The 23,362-nt window shown below is 34.4% G+C and overlaps 1 protein-coding gene across 3 annotated transcripts in view; it reads right to left on the bottom strand.

The window, feature by feature from the left end:
* The window catches only part of Spock3 (SPARC (osteonectin), cwcv and kazal like domains proteoglycan 3), a 348,872-nt gene that overhangs the window by 116,686 nt on the left and 208,824 nt on the right, over positions 1–23,362 (bottom strand). For all 3 annotated transcript variants that reach the window (XM_076914195.1, XM_076914194.1, XM_076914196.1), the window contains exon 5: positions 2,570–2,693. In XM_076914195.1, coding sequence (XP_076770310.1) covers positions 2,570–2,693 — 124 coding nt within the window. The remainder of the gene's footprint in view (positions 1–2,569; positions 2,694–23,362) is intronic.

The raw sequence follows: 23,362 nt of genomic DNA, 5'->3' as shown, positions 1-23,362 counted from the left end.
ATCAGAGAATAAGTCCTAGTTCACATAGATTGAGAATAAAAATCACATTACACTTTGCCTGGAGTAAAGAAGCAGAGACCTTCATCTTTGCTGTCAATTTCTAGAATGATTACCTCTCAGTCAAGTTTGAATGGAATGGTATTTTGATTTCTTCTGACATTCCTAAAATTTTAATGAATTCATAATCCATTAGCTTTTTTATTAGAAAAGGAAAGATTAAATACACTTCTGCAAAGGTCAATTACTTCTTTTGATAACAAAAATGAGGAAAGTATGGAAATATGTTTTATGAAAATCACATATGCTCCAAATATTTTTCAAATAAATCTACTTTTGAATTACTCTAATCTGTCCCTTCAGGTTTTTATTTTTATTTTATTTTTTATTGCTGTTTTATAACTTTTTGTTGAGGATATTATTAAAGCTACAATCTTCAGTCTTTAAATGCTAGTCTTATAATTAATGTGTATATGTTGTAATTAATCAAAATGATCACTTTAAAAAATATATCCTTCATATGTATGTCTATAGGTGTTTTGCCTGAGTGCATGTCTGTGTACCACTGTGACTATGGGGACTAGAAAAGGGTTCAGATACCCTGGAATTGTATTTAAGGGAGTTACATAAGTTCATAACCCACCATGTGGATGCTGAAATCAAACCCAGGTCCTCTAGACAAACAAACAGTGCTCCTTACCACTGAGATATTTCCAGTCCAAACAAGTCATACAGTCTTAAATTACACCCTGATTATATAATTTGCCTAAAACCTCCAATCAGATTCCTTGTGAAACCCACTCTTCTGTCCCATCCAAGCACCACAACTTGGCCCCAATGTAATGATATGCTTCTACTGAGAGTTTATAATAGAAGTATCATTAAAATCTTCTTTCTACTTGCTAAGCTGATCACAATAAACAAACATGGGGAAACTAATTATATAATCTAAAAAGGAAAGTCGTAAGTAACAAGACCAAGGAGCAGTCACCTGAAAGTTCTTCAAGTTATAGCACATTAGTACTTACTCTCTGCTCATAGTGTCTGTGAATGGAGAGCCAGACAAAAGACTCCAAGATTCCTCCCTTCATTCATTTTCATCATCTACTTAGAAGATGTTAGAATAATAATTATCTAAACAATTACCACACAATTTTCTCTACAATATTCAGGTAGTTCATAGATAGCCCAAGGTTATATGTTTTTCATCATAAAAATAATCCTGTGTTTCAATTACACTCATTTTTTAGAGCGATTCACTAGAACACTTTAATGTAAGTTTGTATATAACTTTAGTACTTTAGTTCTTAATGTTTTATGCAGCCCAGCTTTACTGTTCACAGTGCAAACACTCAAGACTGGATGGTCCAGAGGTAAAAGGTCACTTAGTACGTAAAATTGTATTCACTATAATCCAAAGAAAGACAGTGGTTTAGGATAATTGAAGACCAATATTCCTTTGAAATTTATTATTTTATGTCTTCACATACAATGCCAGTGTCTTCTGAAAGTGACATTCATGCAAATAAAATTTTAAAATATATATTAAAATGGGGAGGGAAATGCAATCAGAATATATTCCATGAGAAAAACTGTTTTCAATTAAAAAAAAGAGAAAAATATGTGGATTGTTTTGAGGTTTATTTTACTGACAAAACAATCTACCAAAACCACGGTATTAGCAAGCAAACATTTCACAGCACATTCTGTACTATAGAGAGAACACTCAAAATCAACATTTAAAGAATGGATTTTAATTACTTTGTAGCAAAAACACTATCAAGTAAGGCTTCCAATATAATTTCAAACCTGGGGAAATTACTTAACAGTAATCTATTTTCCTATGAACTAGCTTTGTATAATTTTTGTAGAGGAGAAATAAATGTCATTCAAATTATAAAACCAGTGAGTTTATTAATATTAGTTTAAAGCTAATAAAGAATTTACCAAAAAAAGCCAAATAGACAGATGGCTGATTAACTTCAGTTGCATACTGTATCAGTTACTTTTGTGTGGGTGTGTCCAAACTTTTTTTTTTTTTTTTTTTTTTTTGGTTTTTCGAGACAGGGTTTCTCTGTATAGCCCTGGCTGTCCTGGAACTTACTCTGTAGACCAGGCTGGCCTCGAACTCAGAAATCCGCCTGCCTCTGCCTCCCAAGTGCTGGGATTAAAGGCTTGCGCCACCACGCCCAGCTGTGTCCAAACATCTGATATAACTGCAAACTAGAGTTGCCTCAGCAGGAATTCATGAAGTAGGCCAGTAAAGCATGAGAGTGGTAGTGGGGCAGTGTAGAGGGGAGGCAGGAGGGGGGTGTCAACAATGAGACAGCAGGTTACCTTAGGTCTGATCTGGGAGAGAAAAGATAGACAGAAAATGGGGCCAGGCTATAAAATCTCCAATCGTTCACCCAATTCCTTCAGGTGGCTCTATCTCCTAAGATTCCAGAACTTTCCAGAGCAGTAACAACAGATAAGGATCACTTGAGCCTCTGTGGTCACATCCTATTCAAACCACAGCAAGGATCAACAGGTCTTATTTATTTCATATTGAATTAAGTAGAGTTGTCCTCACCTGTGACGAGTAGGAATGCCCGTCGGAACCGCAGACCGGACTGGCATAGGCTATAGGGCACGGTTTACAGGTGGATGACTGGAGACCTCTCCATTGTTTATGGCTTCCTCCTACTTCTTTCATACTGTTAGCAAAAGAGACAAAAAGAACAAAAGAAAGAAAATAATGATACTTAGTGCGTTTAATTTTTAAAATTTCATTCATACAAAACTGCCTTTTCAGGCCTGTAATAAAATGCTTGACAACACTGAGTTATAATCCAGTCTAGATTGCCTTAATCCCTGCACACTGCTTGTTCATTTTGACCTATTGTTTTTTTCTCAGACCTCTAGAGTTCTAGATTGTACTTCTTGAAAGTTTTGTGTTAGTCATAGTCACAGAGAGTTAGTTATATTTTCCTATAGGGATTCTTTTAATTTATAAGCATGAAATAAGATATTTTTATATCCTAGATATAACACTTGCTAGAAGTACAGCATTTCCAATTTCTGGAACCTTCTTCAAGCTTTCTCTTGGAGTCTTTTAGGAGTGGAGAAAAGAAGCATGTGATTTAAGGGTTACCTAAAAAGGGGAGAGCTTACTTTTAGAAGAAACAGCTCTAAAGTACCAGAAATTTATAGCATCTACCAATGTTTAAAGAGCCAAATAACTAGGTTTATTGACAACAACCCTGCTTTGATTGCTGAGAACTGCCTCAAAATGGACTCATTAGGCTTTGATCTAAAACAACTTGGGAAAATCCATTCTCTTTTTAAAAGTCATCACACTGATCCTTTCCTCTTGCTGGTTACACTGCTCAATTCCTCTGCCTATTTGTGGGAAGAGTTTACACAGAAACAGAGCAGGACTAAGAAATAAGAGGAAAGGTGATTGGAAATCTATACAAAGGCACTTAGTATTCAAAGTCAATATTTGTTCATTGTAATTTTCTGCTCAAAGAATAATCCAATGTCTGCATGATAAAAGCAAAAGTGCTGGGAAGAATCATGGACTCTTTTTCATAATCTGACATTTTTAAAAAATTTTATTCTCTGAAAGCTTTATTTTGTGAAATTCAAATTTGCAAAGTGTGCTACCAAGCTAAATAGTTCCATCAGAGGAGAAAAAATTTAAGTTTTATATCGGAAATGTAGGCATTTAAAACTATCTATCATTTATTATCTATCTATCTATCTATCTATCTATCTATCTATCTATCATGTGTCCATACTATCTATCTGTTCTGGCTGGTTTTGTGTCAACTTGACTTAAGCTGGAGTTAACACAGAGAAAAGGAGCTTCAGTTGAGAGAATGCCTTCATGAGATCCAGCTGTAAGGCATTTTCTCAATTAGTGCTCAAGTGGGGAGGGCCCCTTGTGGGTATTACCATCCCTGGGCTGGTAGTCCTGGGTTCTAAAGAAAGCAAGCTGCATAACTACATGGCCTCTGCATCAGTTCCTGCTTCCAGACCTGCCTGAGTTCCAGTCCTGACTTCCTTTGGTGATCAACAGCAATGTGAAAAGTGTAAGCTAAATAAACCCTTTCCTCCTCAACTTGTTTCTTGGTCATGATGTTTGTGCAGGAGTAGAAACCCTGACTATCCTACCACCTGTCATTTCTGTCTATTTATCTGTCTTCTATCTATCTATCTATCTATCTATCTATCTATCTATCTATCTATCTATCATCTATGTATCTATCTTCTGTCTATTTATCTACCACTTATTTATCTTATTATGTATCTGTTATCTATCTATATTATTATCTCTACACTATATATATCCCTCCTCATCTTTCTCCCTGCTTCCTTAGTTTCCTTTTTAATTCTATATCTTTACCCCCTCCATTTCCTTATTTTGTTAATTCTCCTTCCTCCCCACAAATCTCTCTCAAAGAGATTGTCATAGTCTACAATAAATTAAAATATGCTATCTTCATTTCTGATAAATAAATTATACTTAATGACCACAGTATAACCTTACCATGCTGCAGTATTTACCAGAAACTACACTATTTCTGACAAAATAATGAGATAAAAGTCCTGATATGAATAAAAATAATGTATGGAAACCCTAGCCCACTGTTGTAATTCTTATCAATGACAAAAGTTGAGTAAGGCTTAGATACTATGGGCACTAAGTACAGTCTACATGATGAACATATTAGAGACCCTATATACTCTGTCTCTAGCATGATGTTTCATTTTTTCAAGTCTATATGATAGCACTGTACTTCATAGAATATAATTTTGCCTTCTCTGAGTCTCTCTCTGAGTCTGTGTATGTGTGTCTGTGTGTGATTGTGTGTGTGTGGCTGTGTGTGCATGTTTCTGTTTGTCTGTGTGTATGTGTGTGCATGTGTGAAGGTGAATATATGAGTGTATGTATTCACCTGTGAAGGTACTTATTTCTCTCTCTGTGTGTAAGAGTGCTCAGCTCTGAGGACACATCTCTCTCTCTCTCTCTCTCTCTCTCTCTCTCTCTCTCTCTCTCTCTCTCTCTTTGTGTATGTGTGTGTGTGTGTATGCTCACCTGTGAAGGTGCATGTCTGTATGTGTGTGCATTCATCTGTGAAGATCCATCTCTGTGTGTGTTTGTGAGATTACCTATGAAGATGTATGTCTCTGTGGGTGTATAGGTGTATGTGTATACTCACTTGTGAATGTCTTTGTGTGTGAGGAGGTTCTCCTGGAAGTTAGAAGTTGGAATTAAGATGGTTTCCTCAAATGTTTCATCTTATAGTCTTTTGAGACCGAATTTCTCCCTGAACCTGTATGTTGTAGTAATTATTTTAAAACGGCCTCCGGTCAAGCTGACTGTCTAGGCTACACAGGCTTTGCCTAGATCAACCACATGGCCAGAGGCCACATGCGTGCTGCAGCTAGAAACTGCCAGCCAGAAACACCAGATCTGCCACCCACAAGATGCAAGCATGGGAGATGGCTCTGCCAATCTTCCACGCTGTCTCTGCAACTTTAGGCATTGCCCAGATCATCCCACCAACTACACGGGCTTGGTACAAATAAGACTCTAATGCTTAGATTATTCAAAGGCTTATATATTTAGTAATGATCAATAACAAGATGCCATTACAATCAGAGGTGTAATCCAATACCCAACCTAGATATACCAACTACCTTTGACTGCTACAGACAAACGAAAATAATCCTCCATGTCCCTGTCTCTCATTCTCTGTCTCTCCCTTAGCTCCCCCTCTTCCTTCTCCTTCTCCTCTCTTTACTCCTCCTCTCCTTACTCTTTTCACCTTAGCTCCTTCTACACCTGTATCTTACTTTTATGGCTATAGATCAACTGGACACCAAGCCACAGAGACCTACCTGTCTATAGCATCAAGCTATGAAAATATAGGTACATGAAAACACATCCTGATTTCATGTAAGTGTTGGCACTCAAAAAATAGGTCCTTAAATTTGTACAGGAGGCACTTATCAGTGCACCATTCCCCAATCCTCTCAGAATTCTATCATGTACTTCTGAAACTTTGTAATTCTGCATTTGTTCATCATGAGAAATGCTTATCAGTATTGATGCTATTAACAATGTTTTATGTGAAGATATTCAGTTCATAGGAAAATGAATTGAGTAATTGCTGCTATTACTCACCATTTCTAGGACTTGACGGTATTTTATGTAACACATAAACATAAATACAATTACATATGAGTGGACTTTATCTTTTGTTGTTTTGTTTTTAATTATACCTGAAGGCCCTGGTTTAAAAAGAACATTATAACTTTGAGAAAGAAGTGAAGTCATGGGAGTCACTGGAAAGGTCAATGAGGACAAGTTGACATGCTTGAGCATAGTAAACTGGCTCCCACAGTTAGGATGGGTTCCTGGCAACAATAGCTATAGCAATGACAGGTGAAGAATTCAGTCTGGAAGAATCACTGGGAGACAAGTTAGACTCAATACCCAAGCTACAGAAAGACCTTAATGTTAGAAGGTAAATATAAAGTTGCTGATATTTTAAAATAGTATTTGTTAATTTGTGTGTGAGTGTGTGTGTGTGTGTGTGTATTTGTGTGATGTGCATGTGTGTGCTTATGTTTATGACCCAGTATCCCATTCCTACATGTAGAGCTTAAGGGGAGAATTGCTAGAAGTCATTTTTTTTTTCTTTACAATGTGCCTTCTGGGTTCAAACTGTAGTCTGCAGTCTTGTGAAAAACTCAAGTCACCGAACAACCTTACTAGTCTTCAGCTTTTATGGTGTTCGTATCAAAAAGGATACTGTAATTTACTCCATTAGTGAAATAAAAAAAAAAAAAAAACTCAGAATGGGTAAAACTCTAAAAAATATTTAAAGGTATTTTTTCAACCCCAACTCTGAGATGTTTACGAATAAGGAAGTAATTTTCAACCAATTTTTTTCAAAATTTGAGTCTAAAACTTGATTTGCTTTCTAATGGAAGTCTTTGCGTGAGCACCTTTCATTCCCTGAAGAGCAGAGCTATGTTTATGCCCTTAGGGAAATAAAGTGTTCAGTGTTAATATCTTTCCCTCTAACAGTTTTCTTTTCTATCTGTCACCACAGAAAACATTAAGTGGGTTATTTGCCAATATCACTGTCTAATTGCTGCAAAATCAAAAATAGAAGGGGGAGTTTTAGTACAAGAAGCTCTCTCACATGGAGCTGGAAACCCAGTGGAAAGAGAAACATGTTGGGTGAAATAGCTTCAATTCTCATGTTCACTTCAGTCCTTTTTGTTCTTCACTGCTTAGTTAGTGTAAGTCACCAGGAAGAACTTCCTATATCAGCTCAATTATCTTCTTTTTCTACTAACCATGACTGTCCTCACTGCTGATTCTATACATTCAATCACAGTCTATTTAGCTTTCTGTTTAGCTAAGCATGCTGTGCATTTTACAATGTACTTTGAACCAAATAATTGATATTTTAAGATTTACATAAATTTCAGAAAGAGGATGTTTCCAAGATGATTAACCCTGAAAAATTCTCATTTCAAATTGATTTGCTTCATGTATGATCACATCATTAATCATTTGAGATCAGTTCTAGAAACTTCCTTGAGACTTAAATTTGTTCACTTATTATAAATCCTAGGCTTCATCACATCGATTCATACCAACTTTTATAAAAAAGATTTTATTTATTTTATGTATATGAGTACACTGTAGCTTTCTTCAGACACACCAGAAGAGGGCACTGGATTCTATTACAAATGGTTGTGAGTGACCATGTGGTTGCTGGGATTTGAACTCAGGACCTCTGGAAGAGCAGTCAGTGCTTTTTACTGACTCTGAGCCATCATTCCAGCCCCTGGTTCATACCATCTTAAACTATCCAAGAAGCTAAAAATTTTAATATAATTTAATATAATTTAATATAATTTAATATAATTACTTAAATGTAATACTCAATAAAAAATTAGAATCCCAATAGTACATGCCACCCATGCAGTATGATTGTAGAATTTGACAGTATCTCCAAGTAAAACAAATATACCTATAAGGGTTGAGGATGACATTTAATGGGTCAAGAAATTGCTACAAGTGTTCCAATTAGAAATATAAGTCATCTGATCGTGGCCAGTGGTGGACATGGAATGGTAGTTAATAAACATGGGCAAATTAAATATGTTCATATTAAAGAGGAATTGCTTTGTTAAAAGAGAGAAAAGAATTTTCAAGAAACAGATAAAAATTTGTAACAGTGTCAAAGAACACTGTAAAAAAATCAAGAGATATAATGCATGTTATAACAAATGAAAAAATATTTTCTACGATGTAAATTCTTGAATCAGATTTCAGTTCTGAAGACATACAAATACCTGGTTTATATTAGATGCCAACATTAAAAAAGAAAAGCATTTGTAATTGATTATTTCACAGGTACATTTGCATCTTTTTCTATGTAGCAACACTATTTTTATTAATCTTATCCCAGTGAACAAGGGATAATAACATAATCTGGTAAATCATCATTAAATTTGGTATTTTATTCTGTGAATTCTAAAGCAAGAGCAGCTTGATGTATTGCTTGCCTATTCAATACATAGATCAAACATTTTATTTTTATTATGAAGTGTTTATTTGTAATCTAACAAAATGAAGAGACACTGTTTCAGTAGACACAATTATTACAGGCCATTCCCCTTTCCTACTACCATATGTCTTTAGAAAGATGGCTTTCTTCATGAAGGGTCTAGTAAAAAGACAGATAACATTATAGCGTACCATGAATTATGAAACAGGGTATGACAAAATTGTGTCAAGTTGACAACATATATCACAAAACATTTATGGATTGAGACTGGACACGCATGTATTTCCAGGAGATCTCATGGATAATATTAGAAATGTATGATTATATGCATGACAAACATTTAACTAATTAATCATCATACATGGAGTTCTATTCCTTTTTATAATTGCTAAATAATATTTTTGTTTTAATGAAAATAATTATTAATACAATCCAAAATATAATTACAAAAATTACATTTCCACAATTTTAAGGGAGTCTCTCTCTGTATCTGTGTCTTTGTCTCTCTCTCTTTCTCTCTCTCTCTCTCTCTCTCTATATATATATATATATATAGAGAGAGAGAGTATTATTTTGTTCTATCTATTTATTATGCACTAAGAATAAAACTAAAGAAAATATATAGGTTAGTTATCTTGTTTTTACATTCTGTATTTTATCCCCCTCCCATTTCACCCTCTGACTGATCCTCATCCCATACCTCCTCCCTAATGTCCTGTCTCCACAAGAATGTTCCAATCCCCCACCCCACCAGACCAATCCACTCCCTGGGGTCTCCAGTCTCTTGAGGCTTAGGTTCATCTTCTCTGACTGAACCCAGACCTGACAGTCCTCTGCTGTATTAAAGGTTTTTATGTTCATGAATTTAAGTTTGAAATCACGTGTTTTGCTTTGCTATTTTCTATTTATAATATTCCTATCATAGATGTTAATATAAAATTTAAATGTTATTTACCTGACAAAATTATGCTGACACTGAGATGTATTTATAAAACATCAGTTCTAACTTAGAAAATGTGAAGATGGGTTTAATATATATCTGAATTTTACTTTAAAACAATCTTCCACTGGTGCTGGTAAGATGCCTGAGTGCTTAAGAGCATATATTGCTCTTACAGAGGATCAGAGTTTGGTTCCCAATGTCCAAATGAGTGGCTTGCAGCTTTATAACTCCTATTCAATTAGAAGCAATGCCTCCTTCTGGCCTCCTGGAGGACTATACTCACTCTACACACACATACACACACACACATGCACAAATGCATACATGTAAAGCATTACATAAAATGAAACTATTTTCTAAAAAAAAAATCTATTCCAGCATCTATTATGTAGAGAAAATGCCTTCTTAATTAAACTTAAATTTTATATTAAGAAAGAGAAATATTCTATTTGATTCACAAAAGGAGAATATTCACTAAGTCTATTTTTTTGTATTAAAACAAGCATTATGAACTCCTCAGTTTTCTTAAAATAGTGAATGCTTCCAAGCAAAGTCAAACATTAACTGCATTCATAGTTGATGTTGAAATAATTCTATAGCGTCAGTAGTGAGCAAGGTACCATCTAACATCTGATAACAACAAACCTGTGACTTTTAACAACAAAAGAGATTCTACATGTAGAAGAAGATATTTGAATTTGAAACATTATTGACATTTAAGCAATATAATATTCAAAATATAGAAAAGAAAAAACAAAGAAAATATCTACTTCAACAAAAAATGATTAACAGTATATGAATTTCCAAAAGTCATAGGAAAGCATACCATTTGAGCATTCAAAGCATATTTTTCATTTCAAACTGTATCTTGATAATGAAAAATCTTTTTGATTTTCTTTTCATTAACACACAGAAGAACATACTTTAGCTACTTTTCAAGAAACAGACCTGACAGCTTTAGCAGAAGCAGGCTCTGGGTAATTGCTGCATTTTATTTAAGAAAACAGCCATTAAAGGCCAGACAAAGTTCAGAGAAGAAAAACATAGCTTTGCTTTCATGTACTATCTTCACAGAAGTCATAATTATTTGTTTCTCCTTTCTTCTTGCTAGACTGAAAATGGAAGCTTCAACAAATACAAGTGGAGAAGCTGCCACATTTTATTTCATTTGATGTGTATCCTGATACAAAGGATACGGAACATAAAATCTTCAGTATGTTTCAAGCTTGAAAATAATTAATACAATTAAACAGAGAAGCACAGTTTCCCCCATAATATTTTTATCTCCAGTAGATAGTATTTATTATATATCCTGAAAAAAAAGATAAATATTCAACAATGGGCCTTTGCTACAGTGCAGAAAGTGCTGAGACAGATTTGCTAGATGCAGAGTCTTCAATTAACAATATCTTGGTCAGTTGCACCACAGCTAAAATGTTATCAGAAAGCCTTTCTGTGCTATATCATCAATGATAGCCTCTAAACTACAAGACATATTTCATAAGATCTTTTTACTAACCTATGAGTAAATACTTTACTTCTAAATTAAATGTAACAAAGCAAGGACATCATTGAAATCATAGAGGTAAGTGTTTGTATCTGGACAAATGTGTAGAGCGCAGTACTTCCAGGCCCAGGAAGAAAAGGAGTCTACCTGGAACTTAGCTGAACAACTGTTCATCTCTCAGGTCCAACTATTATTGCTTTATTATTTTCCCTATAGAGTGTATTCTGACTCCACGAGCAAACATCACACATTTATTCCTAATACAGGGGCATAGGTAGCTAGCTTGCAACTTACATTTGTGCATACCATTAGTTCTAAAACCTTTACTCTTATGATTATCTTCCCATTCAATCAAAATTATGTTCGGCTGAATTTCTTTTCACGTCTCATATTTATTTCCTTCATGCTTCTGTCATGTATCCTGGGTCTGAATTTAGTGATAATGGAGCTGCTAAAAGGAGAGGGCACTTTCTTCCAGACTAAAAATACGTATAACCTCCTCAATTGAGCTCCACACACAAGCCAGCAGAAAGCAGCTGGGCAGTACGAGATGTCATTGCAATCACAGCCTGGAATTGTACACAAATTGGCTGTAACCACAGCATCCTACGGAGTACCCATACCATTTTGACATCTGTGCAATTTGTCCAATCATGTTCTTGACTTCCCCTTACTGAGATCACAACCCTAAAAATAGAACTTAGGATTCTTGAAAATGCATTTTTTGATCTGTTGTAGAGGTAAAAAAGACAGAAAATCTTTTTATTTGCAATAATGTAAGTTTGATTCCATAGTTACAGTGGATAATATCTGAAAGTATTCTACAACTGAAATCCAAGTGTGAGAAGGGGCACAATCTCAGGATTCTCTGGTGACAATCTAACTCTTGCTTCCTCTAGGTCATGATAGCTTTGTACAGTTCTTTGTTTAAGAGTAAATTTTATGTACTTCATTTTAATGTAACTTTTTTCTACTCAAATTGTGTCAAACTCCCTCTGAGTGTCTGATAAGAACTGATATGATGGTATTTATCATTGACCCTGACAATCCAAGATAAACTTGTATCCTAAGGAGCTGTCTTATTTTGTCATTTTAGATGTTATTCATTGTTACAGCATGTGACCATATTCACTGGACACAGCGTGTGAGCAGTGGGCCACTTGGAGGCCATTCTGTAATTGACCTCAGAGAGATTTTTAAAGTGTGAAATCAATTGTCTCAGAGCATGGCAATGCCTAGAATAGAGCTTGTGTTAGAAGACCCCTTAATTAAAACTTATTTTTTAATTTCACATATTTTTTTTACTTTGTTGATTGCTACTACATTTGATTAACTCTTCCACATCTAAAAGGAAGATGCAAGCTCTACAATGACACTGTGGAATTCTGCTACAGTCTACCAGGAGACATTGCTCTGTATAACTAGGGCACCATGGCCTTACTTAACAACTTCCTCTACCTGAACCTTTCCAGTCTGTACACTCCCTGTTCATGTCAATTGTCAACAAATTTTAGCACTACTTTGAACATTTTTATTTGAGCTACTATTTAAAGATATTTTTAAAAATTATTTGTTTTATCTCCCAAGTCTCTACTTTAGAATTCTCTAGGATATATATATCATAAGATTGTGTAAGGTATAAAAAAAAAACACCATCCTCATGTATAAAAAAGAAAAGTACTACTAACAAGGATATTTCTCTCCCAACTCTAATTTTTGCAGCTTAAAAGCAGAGGATGGAGTTTATGAGGCTGACTTTATTCATGTTTGTTGTATGTTCCCCAAGTGGTGGTAATTGAGGGAAAGCTGAATGGCTGGTAAGTAGACTTTATTTTTTGTGGGTAATAGAAAGTACAGATTCTGGGGTATAAAAGATTTACATAAGAAAAATAATTAGAAAGTGCTAAGACTATCTGTCTGGATAAATGGTCCATAAGCTTTGCTCTCTGAACTATCACTTTGATTGTTTCTGTGTTTTTACCAACTCTTGATACATTCACATTCTTTTTCCTAGAAACATTATCTTATCTAATTTAACCACACTCCAGGACATTTTCCCAATGTGTACAAAATTCTAATAAGAATAAACATTTGATAAATATAGTTGAATAAGTAACTGAATGAATGAAGAAAAATAAAGTAGAAAAAAGCAAGGGAAAAGGGAGAGTTAAGTAATTTAACACAGGATCCTTCGAAACACTAATGGCCATGACCACCTTCCTAACTAGGTAACCCCTTAAGAAGAGAATTTTTCCTACCTTATATTACCCTTCTCCAGGAACATTTTAACAAATATTTCTTAATGAACACCATTAGTTTTCAAATTAAAAGCTGGTTAATTAAAATAGAATAAAATAACATACCTGGCTATAAATTCAAATTTGTTTTAGCTTGCCTAATAATTATTTTAAACACAGCCTAGGGGAATGCGACAAAGCATCTTACATAATTTCCTTCAGATGCTTCAATTAATCAAGAGTTTCTTTTGGTGTTGCATTTCAGGATTTTTAAGATAGCTTTCATTATTCTTTTAGGAAGCAAGTATTCAAGTATTCAGAAAATTAAAATTTTGCTGTTCAAACTATAGGAGAAAGAGTAATGTATGTAGATTTATTTTCAGTGATGCTTTAATTATTTTAAGAACATTACAAATATGTCACTTTTTTTTCTTTTCTTGGGTGACAATTTGAGGCAATAAGACTCATATAATCTAACAGCTCATATTACTTTTCTTTGGCAAAATACCACTGATTATCTGTGCTACTGTTTGTCCATATTCTTATTCTCTTCCTCTCTCTCTTTCTTACTGTTTCTCTTTGTCTTTCTCCCCTGTCCCTCTATATCTACTCTGTCTCTCTCTGTTTCTTCTCTCTGTTTCTGTCTCTATGTTTCTGTGTCTCTTTCTGTCTATGCCTCTCTGTCGCTGTCTCTCTGTCTGTCTCTGTCTCTCTGTCTCTCTGTCATTCTCTCTCTCTGTTTCTCCTGTGTCTGTGTGTGTGTGTATGTGTGTGGTGTAAATTGGTCTGGAAGCCATAAAAATGTTACTCAAGGATTTTTGCTCCATCACCAAGAATCCCAACAGTCTACAAGTAAGAAAGTTGGTGAAATGGTGTTGGCCTGAAACCTTATACAAGTGGAAGCTGGAATCAGAAAACAAGTATTCCCCAGCGAATGGGACTCTCAAAGGTTAAACTAACCTGACAGAAAACATGCTATAACGAGCTGAATGTTTTCTTACACTGAAGTCAAGATCAATTAAATAATTTACTGCCAAGTCTGTTAAGGGTTTGGTATCAGATAGTAGAATTTCAAAGCTCTTCTGACTCAGATTCTCATTCATTTGTACTTTAGTTTTGATAAAATTCAGTCTTGGGTAATCTAGTATTTAGGGTAGACCAGTCTAGAGAAGATCTATGGCTTATCTTATCTTGATATTTTGATCTGGAGTTTGTTAAAAACATAAAGGTTGTGTTGTCTCTGGGTAATGGATAGTTTTCCAATACATCTGTTAAAGGATTGACTTGACTGTTGATGCTGAGAAATGATTGGATCCTTAGGGCATTATCATAATAAATAGCTTAAACAATTGATGACTTAATAACTCCATATAATGCTAAAGCAGGCAAGGTTGGAGGAAGAAGGTCACTAGGGGGGTTATGACTTCAAAAGACTATCTTTCAAAGTGCCTGATCACTTCCCTGTTTTCCAGCAGCCATGATTTAATCATCTCTCCTCTATTACAAACTCTCCATCTTGATATTCTGTCTTGAGTTAAACTCAGCAGAAAGAATAGAGGCAACCAAGAATTACATCCTCTAAAAATATGAGCCAATAAATAAATAAATAAATAAATAAATAAATAAATAAATAAATAAATATTTTACAAATCCTTGGCTTTAATTAAAATATATGTTGTTTTACAACAACAACAACAATAAAAAATCTATTAACAAGAATCCCTTGTGCATGTTCCAGTGTGAAATAATTACAGATGTCCATACATTTTTCTTGTACATACACAATTTAATTGCTCATTTATTTCTTGACCATAAACTAAATAAAATCTCTAGGTCATTGTCCATGTGCCCGAGTGATCTGGACTATGAGAGGAGGGGGCAGGGATTGAAAAATGACTCCAAGAAAAAGGAACAAGAGAGTAGATCCAAGAAGATCAAGCACTTTTTTTTTTAACCCATACTTGGCATAAATGTTGTCCTGTTTTGTTTTGTTTTGTTTGTCTGTGTTTTGGGTGACCTTATATTTCTCAGGGTTACTTTTCCTTCTCAATCCAGAGTTTTCCTTCTACAATTCTCTATACACATGGATACTTTGATGAGAGATCACTGAAGCCGTTTTAACCAAGGATATTTTTTCCTTCAAATATTTTTCTGTAATAACATAATATAGTTGAACAATACTGTTCTTTCAGAATTTATCACACATTGCTCCAAACATTTCTAGATTTTCAGTTTTCATTGATAGATCAGCTGTTATACAATGTTTTACCTGGAGTAGGATCATATAAATTTGAAGACAACTTTTTGAATACAGTGAAGAAAACTTTCTTGAAAAGTAGTAGTTCATATCAGATTTTCCAAAAATATTTTAAATTAAACTTAGAGAGTATAGATTTATAAGAATAGCAACAATGACAATTTGGGGTTAAGAGATGTAAATTTTTCCTCTTGACTTTGAGACAACTGAACTATGGAGATGGTCATGTGCACATTATTGCTGTGAGTATCCTGAAATACTCAGGAACACACAGAGGCCCCTTAGTGGGTGAGTATCAATTTTAGTGTATAACTAATGAATTGCTTATTAATTTCTTCTTATGTTGCTATATTTTCATTAAACTTCACTGTTTATTTGCATACATTTCATTTTGAATTAACGGTTTGTAAAAGTTTAGCTTCACCAAAGAGGTTTTCATGATATTAATTTCATTCTTTCTTTAATAGCTGTGATGATATGTATCTTCATACACTAATATTTCTGTAATTCTATAAACTTTTAACAGAGTCCATTAATTATTAATTCAAGTGGTTTCATAAATTTATGTTCACAACTTATAACACAAAAGTTATTCTTTTTTATAGTATGACAAATTTATTTGCGTACTTGTTTAGAATGAGTAATAACTAATAATCCATCAGACACTGGAGGAAGTTTAGTATGATTCTCATTTGCTACTTTTAAATATATTGAATTTTAGAAATGTTAATCTTGTTAACTAGAAAATCTTTACCTTTTCACATGTTCAAGTCCAATACTGAATTTGCTTTACCATCTATGACATTTCATCTTGTAAATATAGACCTTTATTTATACTTATATCTATTGATTATGTTTCCACATTTGTATATTACCTTCTTTTATTACCGCTAGATGTAATCTCCTTTATATTTACAATAAATCTTTTTCTTCAACCAGACCTTGAAGCTGTCTCATGTTCTCTGTTATCTGGCTCAGAAAAATCTTACTTTGTAGATCTGATGCCTGAAACCTGGGAGAAGCATATATAGGCTCCCTTCCTAAGGACTCAGCCATTCCAGAATGAACCAAGCTGCTTTGATTCTGCTAAGAAATGTACAGACCACTTGTTTCTGCTGGCTTCTGCCACCTACTATATTTGACTCCAAATACTAGAGTTTGTTTCTTTAGCTGCTTCTTTCTTCCATCTGAGATGTTTCTCCACTGAGACTCTGGGCATTTCTTGATCTCTGGCTTCTGGACCCTGGTAGGCCCTCCTAGGAGCCCAAACACATGGATAGCTCTCTCTCTCTCTCTCTCTCTCTCTCTCTCTCTCTCTCTCTCTCTCTCTCTCTCTCTCTCTCCCTGCTTTGCCTCCTTTTACAGTAAAAGCCACACTGGTGTGCCAGGAGACTCCATATACCCTACAGTCCCTCCAGCATGTAGAAAATGATGCCTACTATCTGAGATTTGGGACATAATTTTTTGACAAGTTTCTCACTCCCCACCCTCTCAACCCTTACACCCATTCTTCATACCTACATGTTCTCATTTCTCTCCTGGAATTTATTCACCTCCCACTAGGAGTCGTCTGCCAAGGCTCTCATCTTCCTTCAGCCAATCTAGAACTCTATGAAACTCAAATACTTCCTCTGATAGAGTTTCTTCTTGTGACATTTGTCCCCTCACAGCAACCTTGTTCTCCTTTGTGTCTAAGATACCTCTTGGAGCTTATTAGAACATATCCTTTGATGGAGTTCCTTGTGACCCTTTGTCTTTTCCTCCTTACACAGAGAGTTGTCATAAAAGCCTCAGTGTGCTACCACAAATGGCTTGGCCACAGATGAGCTCAATGGCGATAGATGGCACACTTGATTTCCAGTTTCTTAATTGCAACAATTTCTTCAACCTCACAAGCAAATGATCCCAATATTTTCTTAACTCTAAACTTTAAGGTCAGGTTTTCCAAGTTCCTCCCACAAACGAAAATTTCTCAGACCTTCTGAGCCTGGTGCCAAAGGCTAATGCTGTCCTGTGTGACAATTTTTGTCCCGAATGAAATCAAGATTACTATGAGGTAGCCTAGTGTAACCATGTAGCTTGTAGGTAAGTCTCTTTCATTACAACGGATTCAGTGAGCATTTGGATGATACTTTTGCCCTAATTTATCATTCTCAGATCATTGATGATGAAGACAATGATGATGAAGAGGAGGAGAAGGACAAGGAGGAGAATAATGGGAGCTGACCTACAGCTTTATCATTTTAAGAGCAGCAAACACACTAGTTCTTTTCCTTAAAGATACATCTGCCTGGTCAGTTCATTTCATATGAAAAAACAAAAAAACAAAAAAAAAAAAAAACAAAACAAAAACAGTCCTTGCTTTCTTCTAGAGTTGCTAGGTTTCCTGCTAGGAATGGCAGACTTCACAGTCACTGAAAGAAATAAACTCACAGAACAGGTTTTAAAACCCTTTCTTTTTTCCTATTCCTTCATTTAAAGCAACTTGCTTTGCTCTGATTACTCAATCCACCACTTAAGCATAATAGTAAATGACTAAATAGAAAAAGAAAAGGTTTTGAGGTGAGAAAGATAGTGAGAACCTAATAAATGAATTTATGTAAATGTACCTGGTAAGTGTCCGAGGATATGAAAACTTAAGGGAGTTGTGAGGGTCTAAGAAAGTGATTTAAGGTGTATAAATGAAAGGCATTAAAGGCATGAGGAAGTGATTTACAGCATGTGAAAAATGAGAAATGTTTCCGATTTCTTTCCTTCTCACTATGCTATTGTTTTATTAAGATGTGTTATATCTTATGAAGATTTCAAAAGTTCTGAGTTTTAACATTAATCAGTAGAGGTCTGATAAGCTATTACTCTAGCCCAGGCAAAGAACTGACTACTTTTATCATTATCAAAAGCTCCAAAATTTAAATTTCCTTTGGTTGTCTTCTAACTGCAGATTTAAAAGTGCTTCTCATAGTTCTCTAGATGGACAAAAGGAGTGTTCATGCTTTTAACCAAGAAAAGAAGCTTTCTTTGTGTGTGTGTGTGTGTGTGTGTGTGTGTGTGTGTGAAAGGCCACAATTTTGCTATGACATAAAGGTATGAATTTAATGTTTTTTCAACAATGTGGATTTCAGTAAAGATTACAAACAGTAGTGATACTAGTATATCAAAAACTTTTATGTTTTTTGGACACTTAAAAAATTATTTAAGCTTTAGGGAATCATAACTTGGATTCACCTGTCACAAATAAATCAACAACTCTCTCTCTCTCTCTCTCTCTCTCTCTCTCTCTCTCTCTCTCTCTCTCTCTCTCTCTCTCTCTCTCTCTGCTTCCCCAGTATTTCCACACTCCCATCTACCAGAACCACAGGCCTGAAAGTGTCAAATATATACCAAGATGTTTCCCTAAGCTCCCAAGCTTTACCTTCTGTTCCTAGTGTATATCTGTCCCAGCAGATTTCCAATGAACTGAAGACTACAAACTGTTCAAAATTGAAACCAGCTTGCCCTGGCCTTGCTGAAAACTGATATAAACTAGATATGTCTGAAAAGATTTGCAAGCAGCACCTCCAGACAGCTCCATGGCTGCCTACACTTCTGTAGCCACGTGTGGGCCCAGAGAATATGGTCAGCCAGTGAAACAGACGTCTCTTAGCCTGCACTCCTCTCCCATTGCTAAACCCCTAATCAGCATTCCATTATTCCTGGGTCCTGGACAATGATACCCTAATTTCAGTATAAGATAGACAACTGATTGTACCTCAATTCATGATCAACAAAAAGGCTGGAAAATCAACCTCAGTACAAATGTTTAGCTCTGGTGCCTAAAGCATAGATATTTTTACTTTTGCTTTTTATCCAAAACCATATATCCAATATATATCTTGATACTACAAGTTCAAAACAAAATTTTACTGATGATATTTCAGTGCTAAATGATCTATCTACTTTATATTAAAAGAAAGTGTGTTATTCTGACAATTAAATTGATAAGTTATTTAAATACGCATTTCTGATTGCTACTAAAATTAAATATTTTCTTGCAATATTATTATCTGAAATATTATTATCAATTATTAAATTTCTCCTTAACTATTTTGTATTTGTGTAGAATAGAACAATAAAAATTCTAAAACCAATTTAAATGAGGGTAAGAAAAAAAACCTTAATATAAGTGAATGAGTGGTAAGGTATATTAAAGTTACAGTCTACTTAACACTCAGGACCTGTGTCATGCAGTATTCACAAGCTGTCAAGTCAAATACTCATATCTTTAGGATGGTAAATACCATTTTATAATTCTGGCAAATATGCTATTAAAATTTAAAAAGTATGTGTCCATATAACTTGACCTTTTCTGTATCTTCCGCAAAGTCCTGGCTAATATTAAAAAATAATTAAGAGAAATAAATGTTTTGCATTTGAATAGAAGAAACGAAACTATATGTTTCATGTTGCTATTATTATCTACTTGAAATCCAAAATAATCAGTACCAACCCAAAACACCCCCTTGATTTTAGTGTCATAAGGATAAATCATTGCTCTGAAAATATTACTGATGAAGGCTTTGGACTGATCAACCTGGAATTCAGTGTTTTTTCTTTAGAATATTAATTGACACCAAACCTGAAGAGTTAGTAGAAATTCCTCTTGATAATCCACTGGTGCCATTTTTTTATGCAGACTGTAGTTGCAGTTTGGCATGATGAAATAAAAGGAAAAAATTCTGATAAATGGAGTCAAAGAAAAACTAAATAAATGAAGAGGTATTGTCTAGCCAGCACAGCACAACTAAATATTGTCAAGGTGCATTTCTATACAAATTGATCCATAGATTCTACTTCATTCCCATGGAAATTCTTGCAAGCCTTCCTGTTTACTTTTAAAAATTAACATTAATATTGGACAGAAAGAAAAAGAAACACCTCAAAATACATAGTAACAGTATAAAGTGGGGTGAGAACACATTGAAAGGCTGGGACTGACTGATGATGGTACATATAGCATATGATATATGCAGACTGAGTCACTGATATCTCACATACACACACACACACACACACACACACCACACAAATACCGGGGTAGGGAAAGAAGAACAACAAAAAAATAATTATTAAAAAGTTTTACTTTTCACCAAGTTGTTTCAGATTGGATAACAGAGGTAAACAAATAAAAACAGTAACTCCTAGTTAAATGTGTAAAGTATTTCAATGAATTTGGGTTTGCCTTTGAATGCTTAGATAGAGTAGAAGTGTGATAATCTGCACTTACTGAAGTTAAATTTTCAACTATCTGGAAAACATAAAAGGACAATGATAGATTAGTCATAGAGAAGAAGAAAATGTTTACAAAAGACAAATCTGATAAAGATAGCTATCCAAAATATGAAAAGATTTTATGACCCAGTAATACCCGATTTAAAAAGAAAGAGTCTAACAGGCAACTCGTGAAGAGATTAAAGGGAACAAATGGGTCTATGGAAAAAGATTCCACCTCATCTATTATCAGAAAATTGAATCAGGATCTCCTTTCTACAGGATTTCAGTGATGTTACCTCCAGAAGCAATTGCATTTCAATAGAAATCTTCACTGCAATGGGAACTTAAGGAGTTTTTGTGAGAATTTCTTCAGCGTTTGGAGTTCCTTAATAAAATCAAAGCTCTTTATTATCAAGTATATAAATACATATTAATTTGGAGTATATGATGTTTTATTAAATGTAATAGCAGGATTTACACATGGTTTTTAATGTTCAAATAGAGTATTCACTAGAAGTCAAAATAAAATCCAAGTGTTATCCTCCGATATGGATCTACACACTGTGGTGTGTACATGAAGGTGCATAATGTGCACACTCAAACACACAATTAAAGACAGTAAGTCTTTAAAAAGGGAGTTTATACGCAAGTTTCCATGTCAATTATTTTTGCCCTAAAATATGTAATATATGCTCATATAGTTTCTATGACTGCTTTTTAAATTGTTAATTATGTTTATCAGTATTATGTGTGTGTGAGCCTGTGTGCATGCGTGTGTGTGTGTGTGTTAATCTTCTAATTCTCTAAACCAGTCAATGTGCTCTTTCAGGGATACCTTAGTGCATTGTTCTATCTCATTTATAGTTAGAACAGGGCACACCACACTGCTTTCTTTCTAAACTTGCTTGTCTAGATTATTAATGCATCTCATAAGAAAATATTTGAATTTTCATGTGACACCAACATATTAGTTTGGACAACCCCCTGGTGGACATGAAAAATAATGTTCTTTACTTCATTATTACTTTTGAATACTCTAAACACTTAGCATTTTCATCTCAAAACATAAGTTCCATTAGATCAAAAATTAGGTGTATTATATTTAATATCTTATGCCCCATCCATCATCAGTGTATTCATTATTATACATATGATATATGTTTGATGCAAATTTGAATTAAGTTACATAGCTTAAAGCCCTCAGTATTAGTTTTAACATAGTAGAAAAATGTTGGGGAAAATTAATTATTTATATTATAGAGTATGATATATAAAGATACCAAACCTGTCCCTGAGAAAATAAGTTTATATTTTTCAACATGCTTAAAGTTTCCTTTTCATTATATTTTTATTATTTAAAGCTATTGTAAATTTAAACATAGTTTGATCAAAGTCTTACCTTTCTCCAAGTCCTTCGAGAACCTTGATCCTTCCTTACCCACCCAAGTTGAATCTCTTTTTAAAGCAAGCAAGAAAACAAATAAACAAGCAAACAAACAAAAAGCCAATAAAGCAGCAAACCCCTCCAAAACTAAGAAAACAAAATAAAAATAACCCCAAAATAAATATAACTAAACAGCAACAAAATTTCACACCAATCTATAACCAAATCCTACAGCTGTTAAACACCTTCAGCCACTGGGCAGTGATGGCACACACCTTTAATCCCAGCACTTGGGAGGCAGTGGCAGGTGGATTTCTGAGTTCGAAGCCAGCCTGGTCTACAGAGTGAGTTCCAGGACAGCCAGGGCTAGACAGAGAAACCCTGCTTGAAAAACCAAAAACCAAAAACCAAAAAAAAAAGAAACCCAACCAACCAAACAAACAAAAAAACTACTGACAAACAAACAAACGAAAGAGAAAAAACCGCCTTCAGCAAAGTAGCTGGATATAAAATTAACCTAAACTAAATAAATCAGTAGCCCTCTTATATACAAATGACAAACAGACTAAGAAAGGAATCAGGAAAACAATACTCTCCACAATATCCACAAATAATATAAAGTACTTGGAATAATCCTAATTAAGCAAGTGAAAGACTAACCTGTTAAAAAAGTTAAAGTCTTTGTAAAACAGAACTGAAGAAGATATCAGAAATTAGAAAGATCTCCTATACTCATGAATCTATAATTAACATAGTAAAAGGCCATCCTACTAAATGCAATCTAAAAATTTAATGTGTAAGGAAAAAAAAAAAACCCAGGAGAGTTAAAACAATCATACAATAAAAGAAGGTATCACCATCCTTCATCTCAAGTTGTATTACAAAGGAATAGTAATACAAAAACCACATGGTATTAGCATAAATACAGACACACTGATCAATGGAATCAAATAAAATACCCAGCCATATATCCAGTGAACTGACCTATGGACACTTGATTTTTGATAAAGAAGCCAAAAACATACAACAGAAAAAAGAAAGAATCTTCAAGAAGTGATGGTGGTCTACTTGGATGTTGATATGTGGACGAACACAGATTAATCCATTCTTACTACCCAGCATAAAGCTGAAGTCCAAGTGTTTCAAATACAACAACATAAAACCAGATACAGTGAACTTGATAGAAGAGAAAGTTGTGGAATAGC

The sequence above is a fragment of the Arvicanthis niloticus genome, chromosome 16, assembly GCF_011762505.2.
Source record: "Arvicanthis niloticus isolate mArvNil1 chromosome 16, mArvNil1.pat.X, whole genome shotgun sequence".
In the NCBI taxonomy this organism is placed as follows: Eukaryota; Metazoa; Chordata; class Mammalia; order Rodentia; family Muridae; genus Arvicanthis; species Arvicanthis niloticus.
Note: the sequence above shows the minus strand (reverse complement) of the source record. Positions and strands in the feature narration are given on the sequence as shown.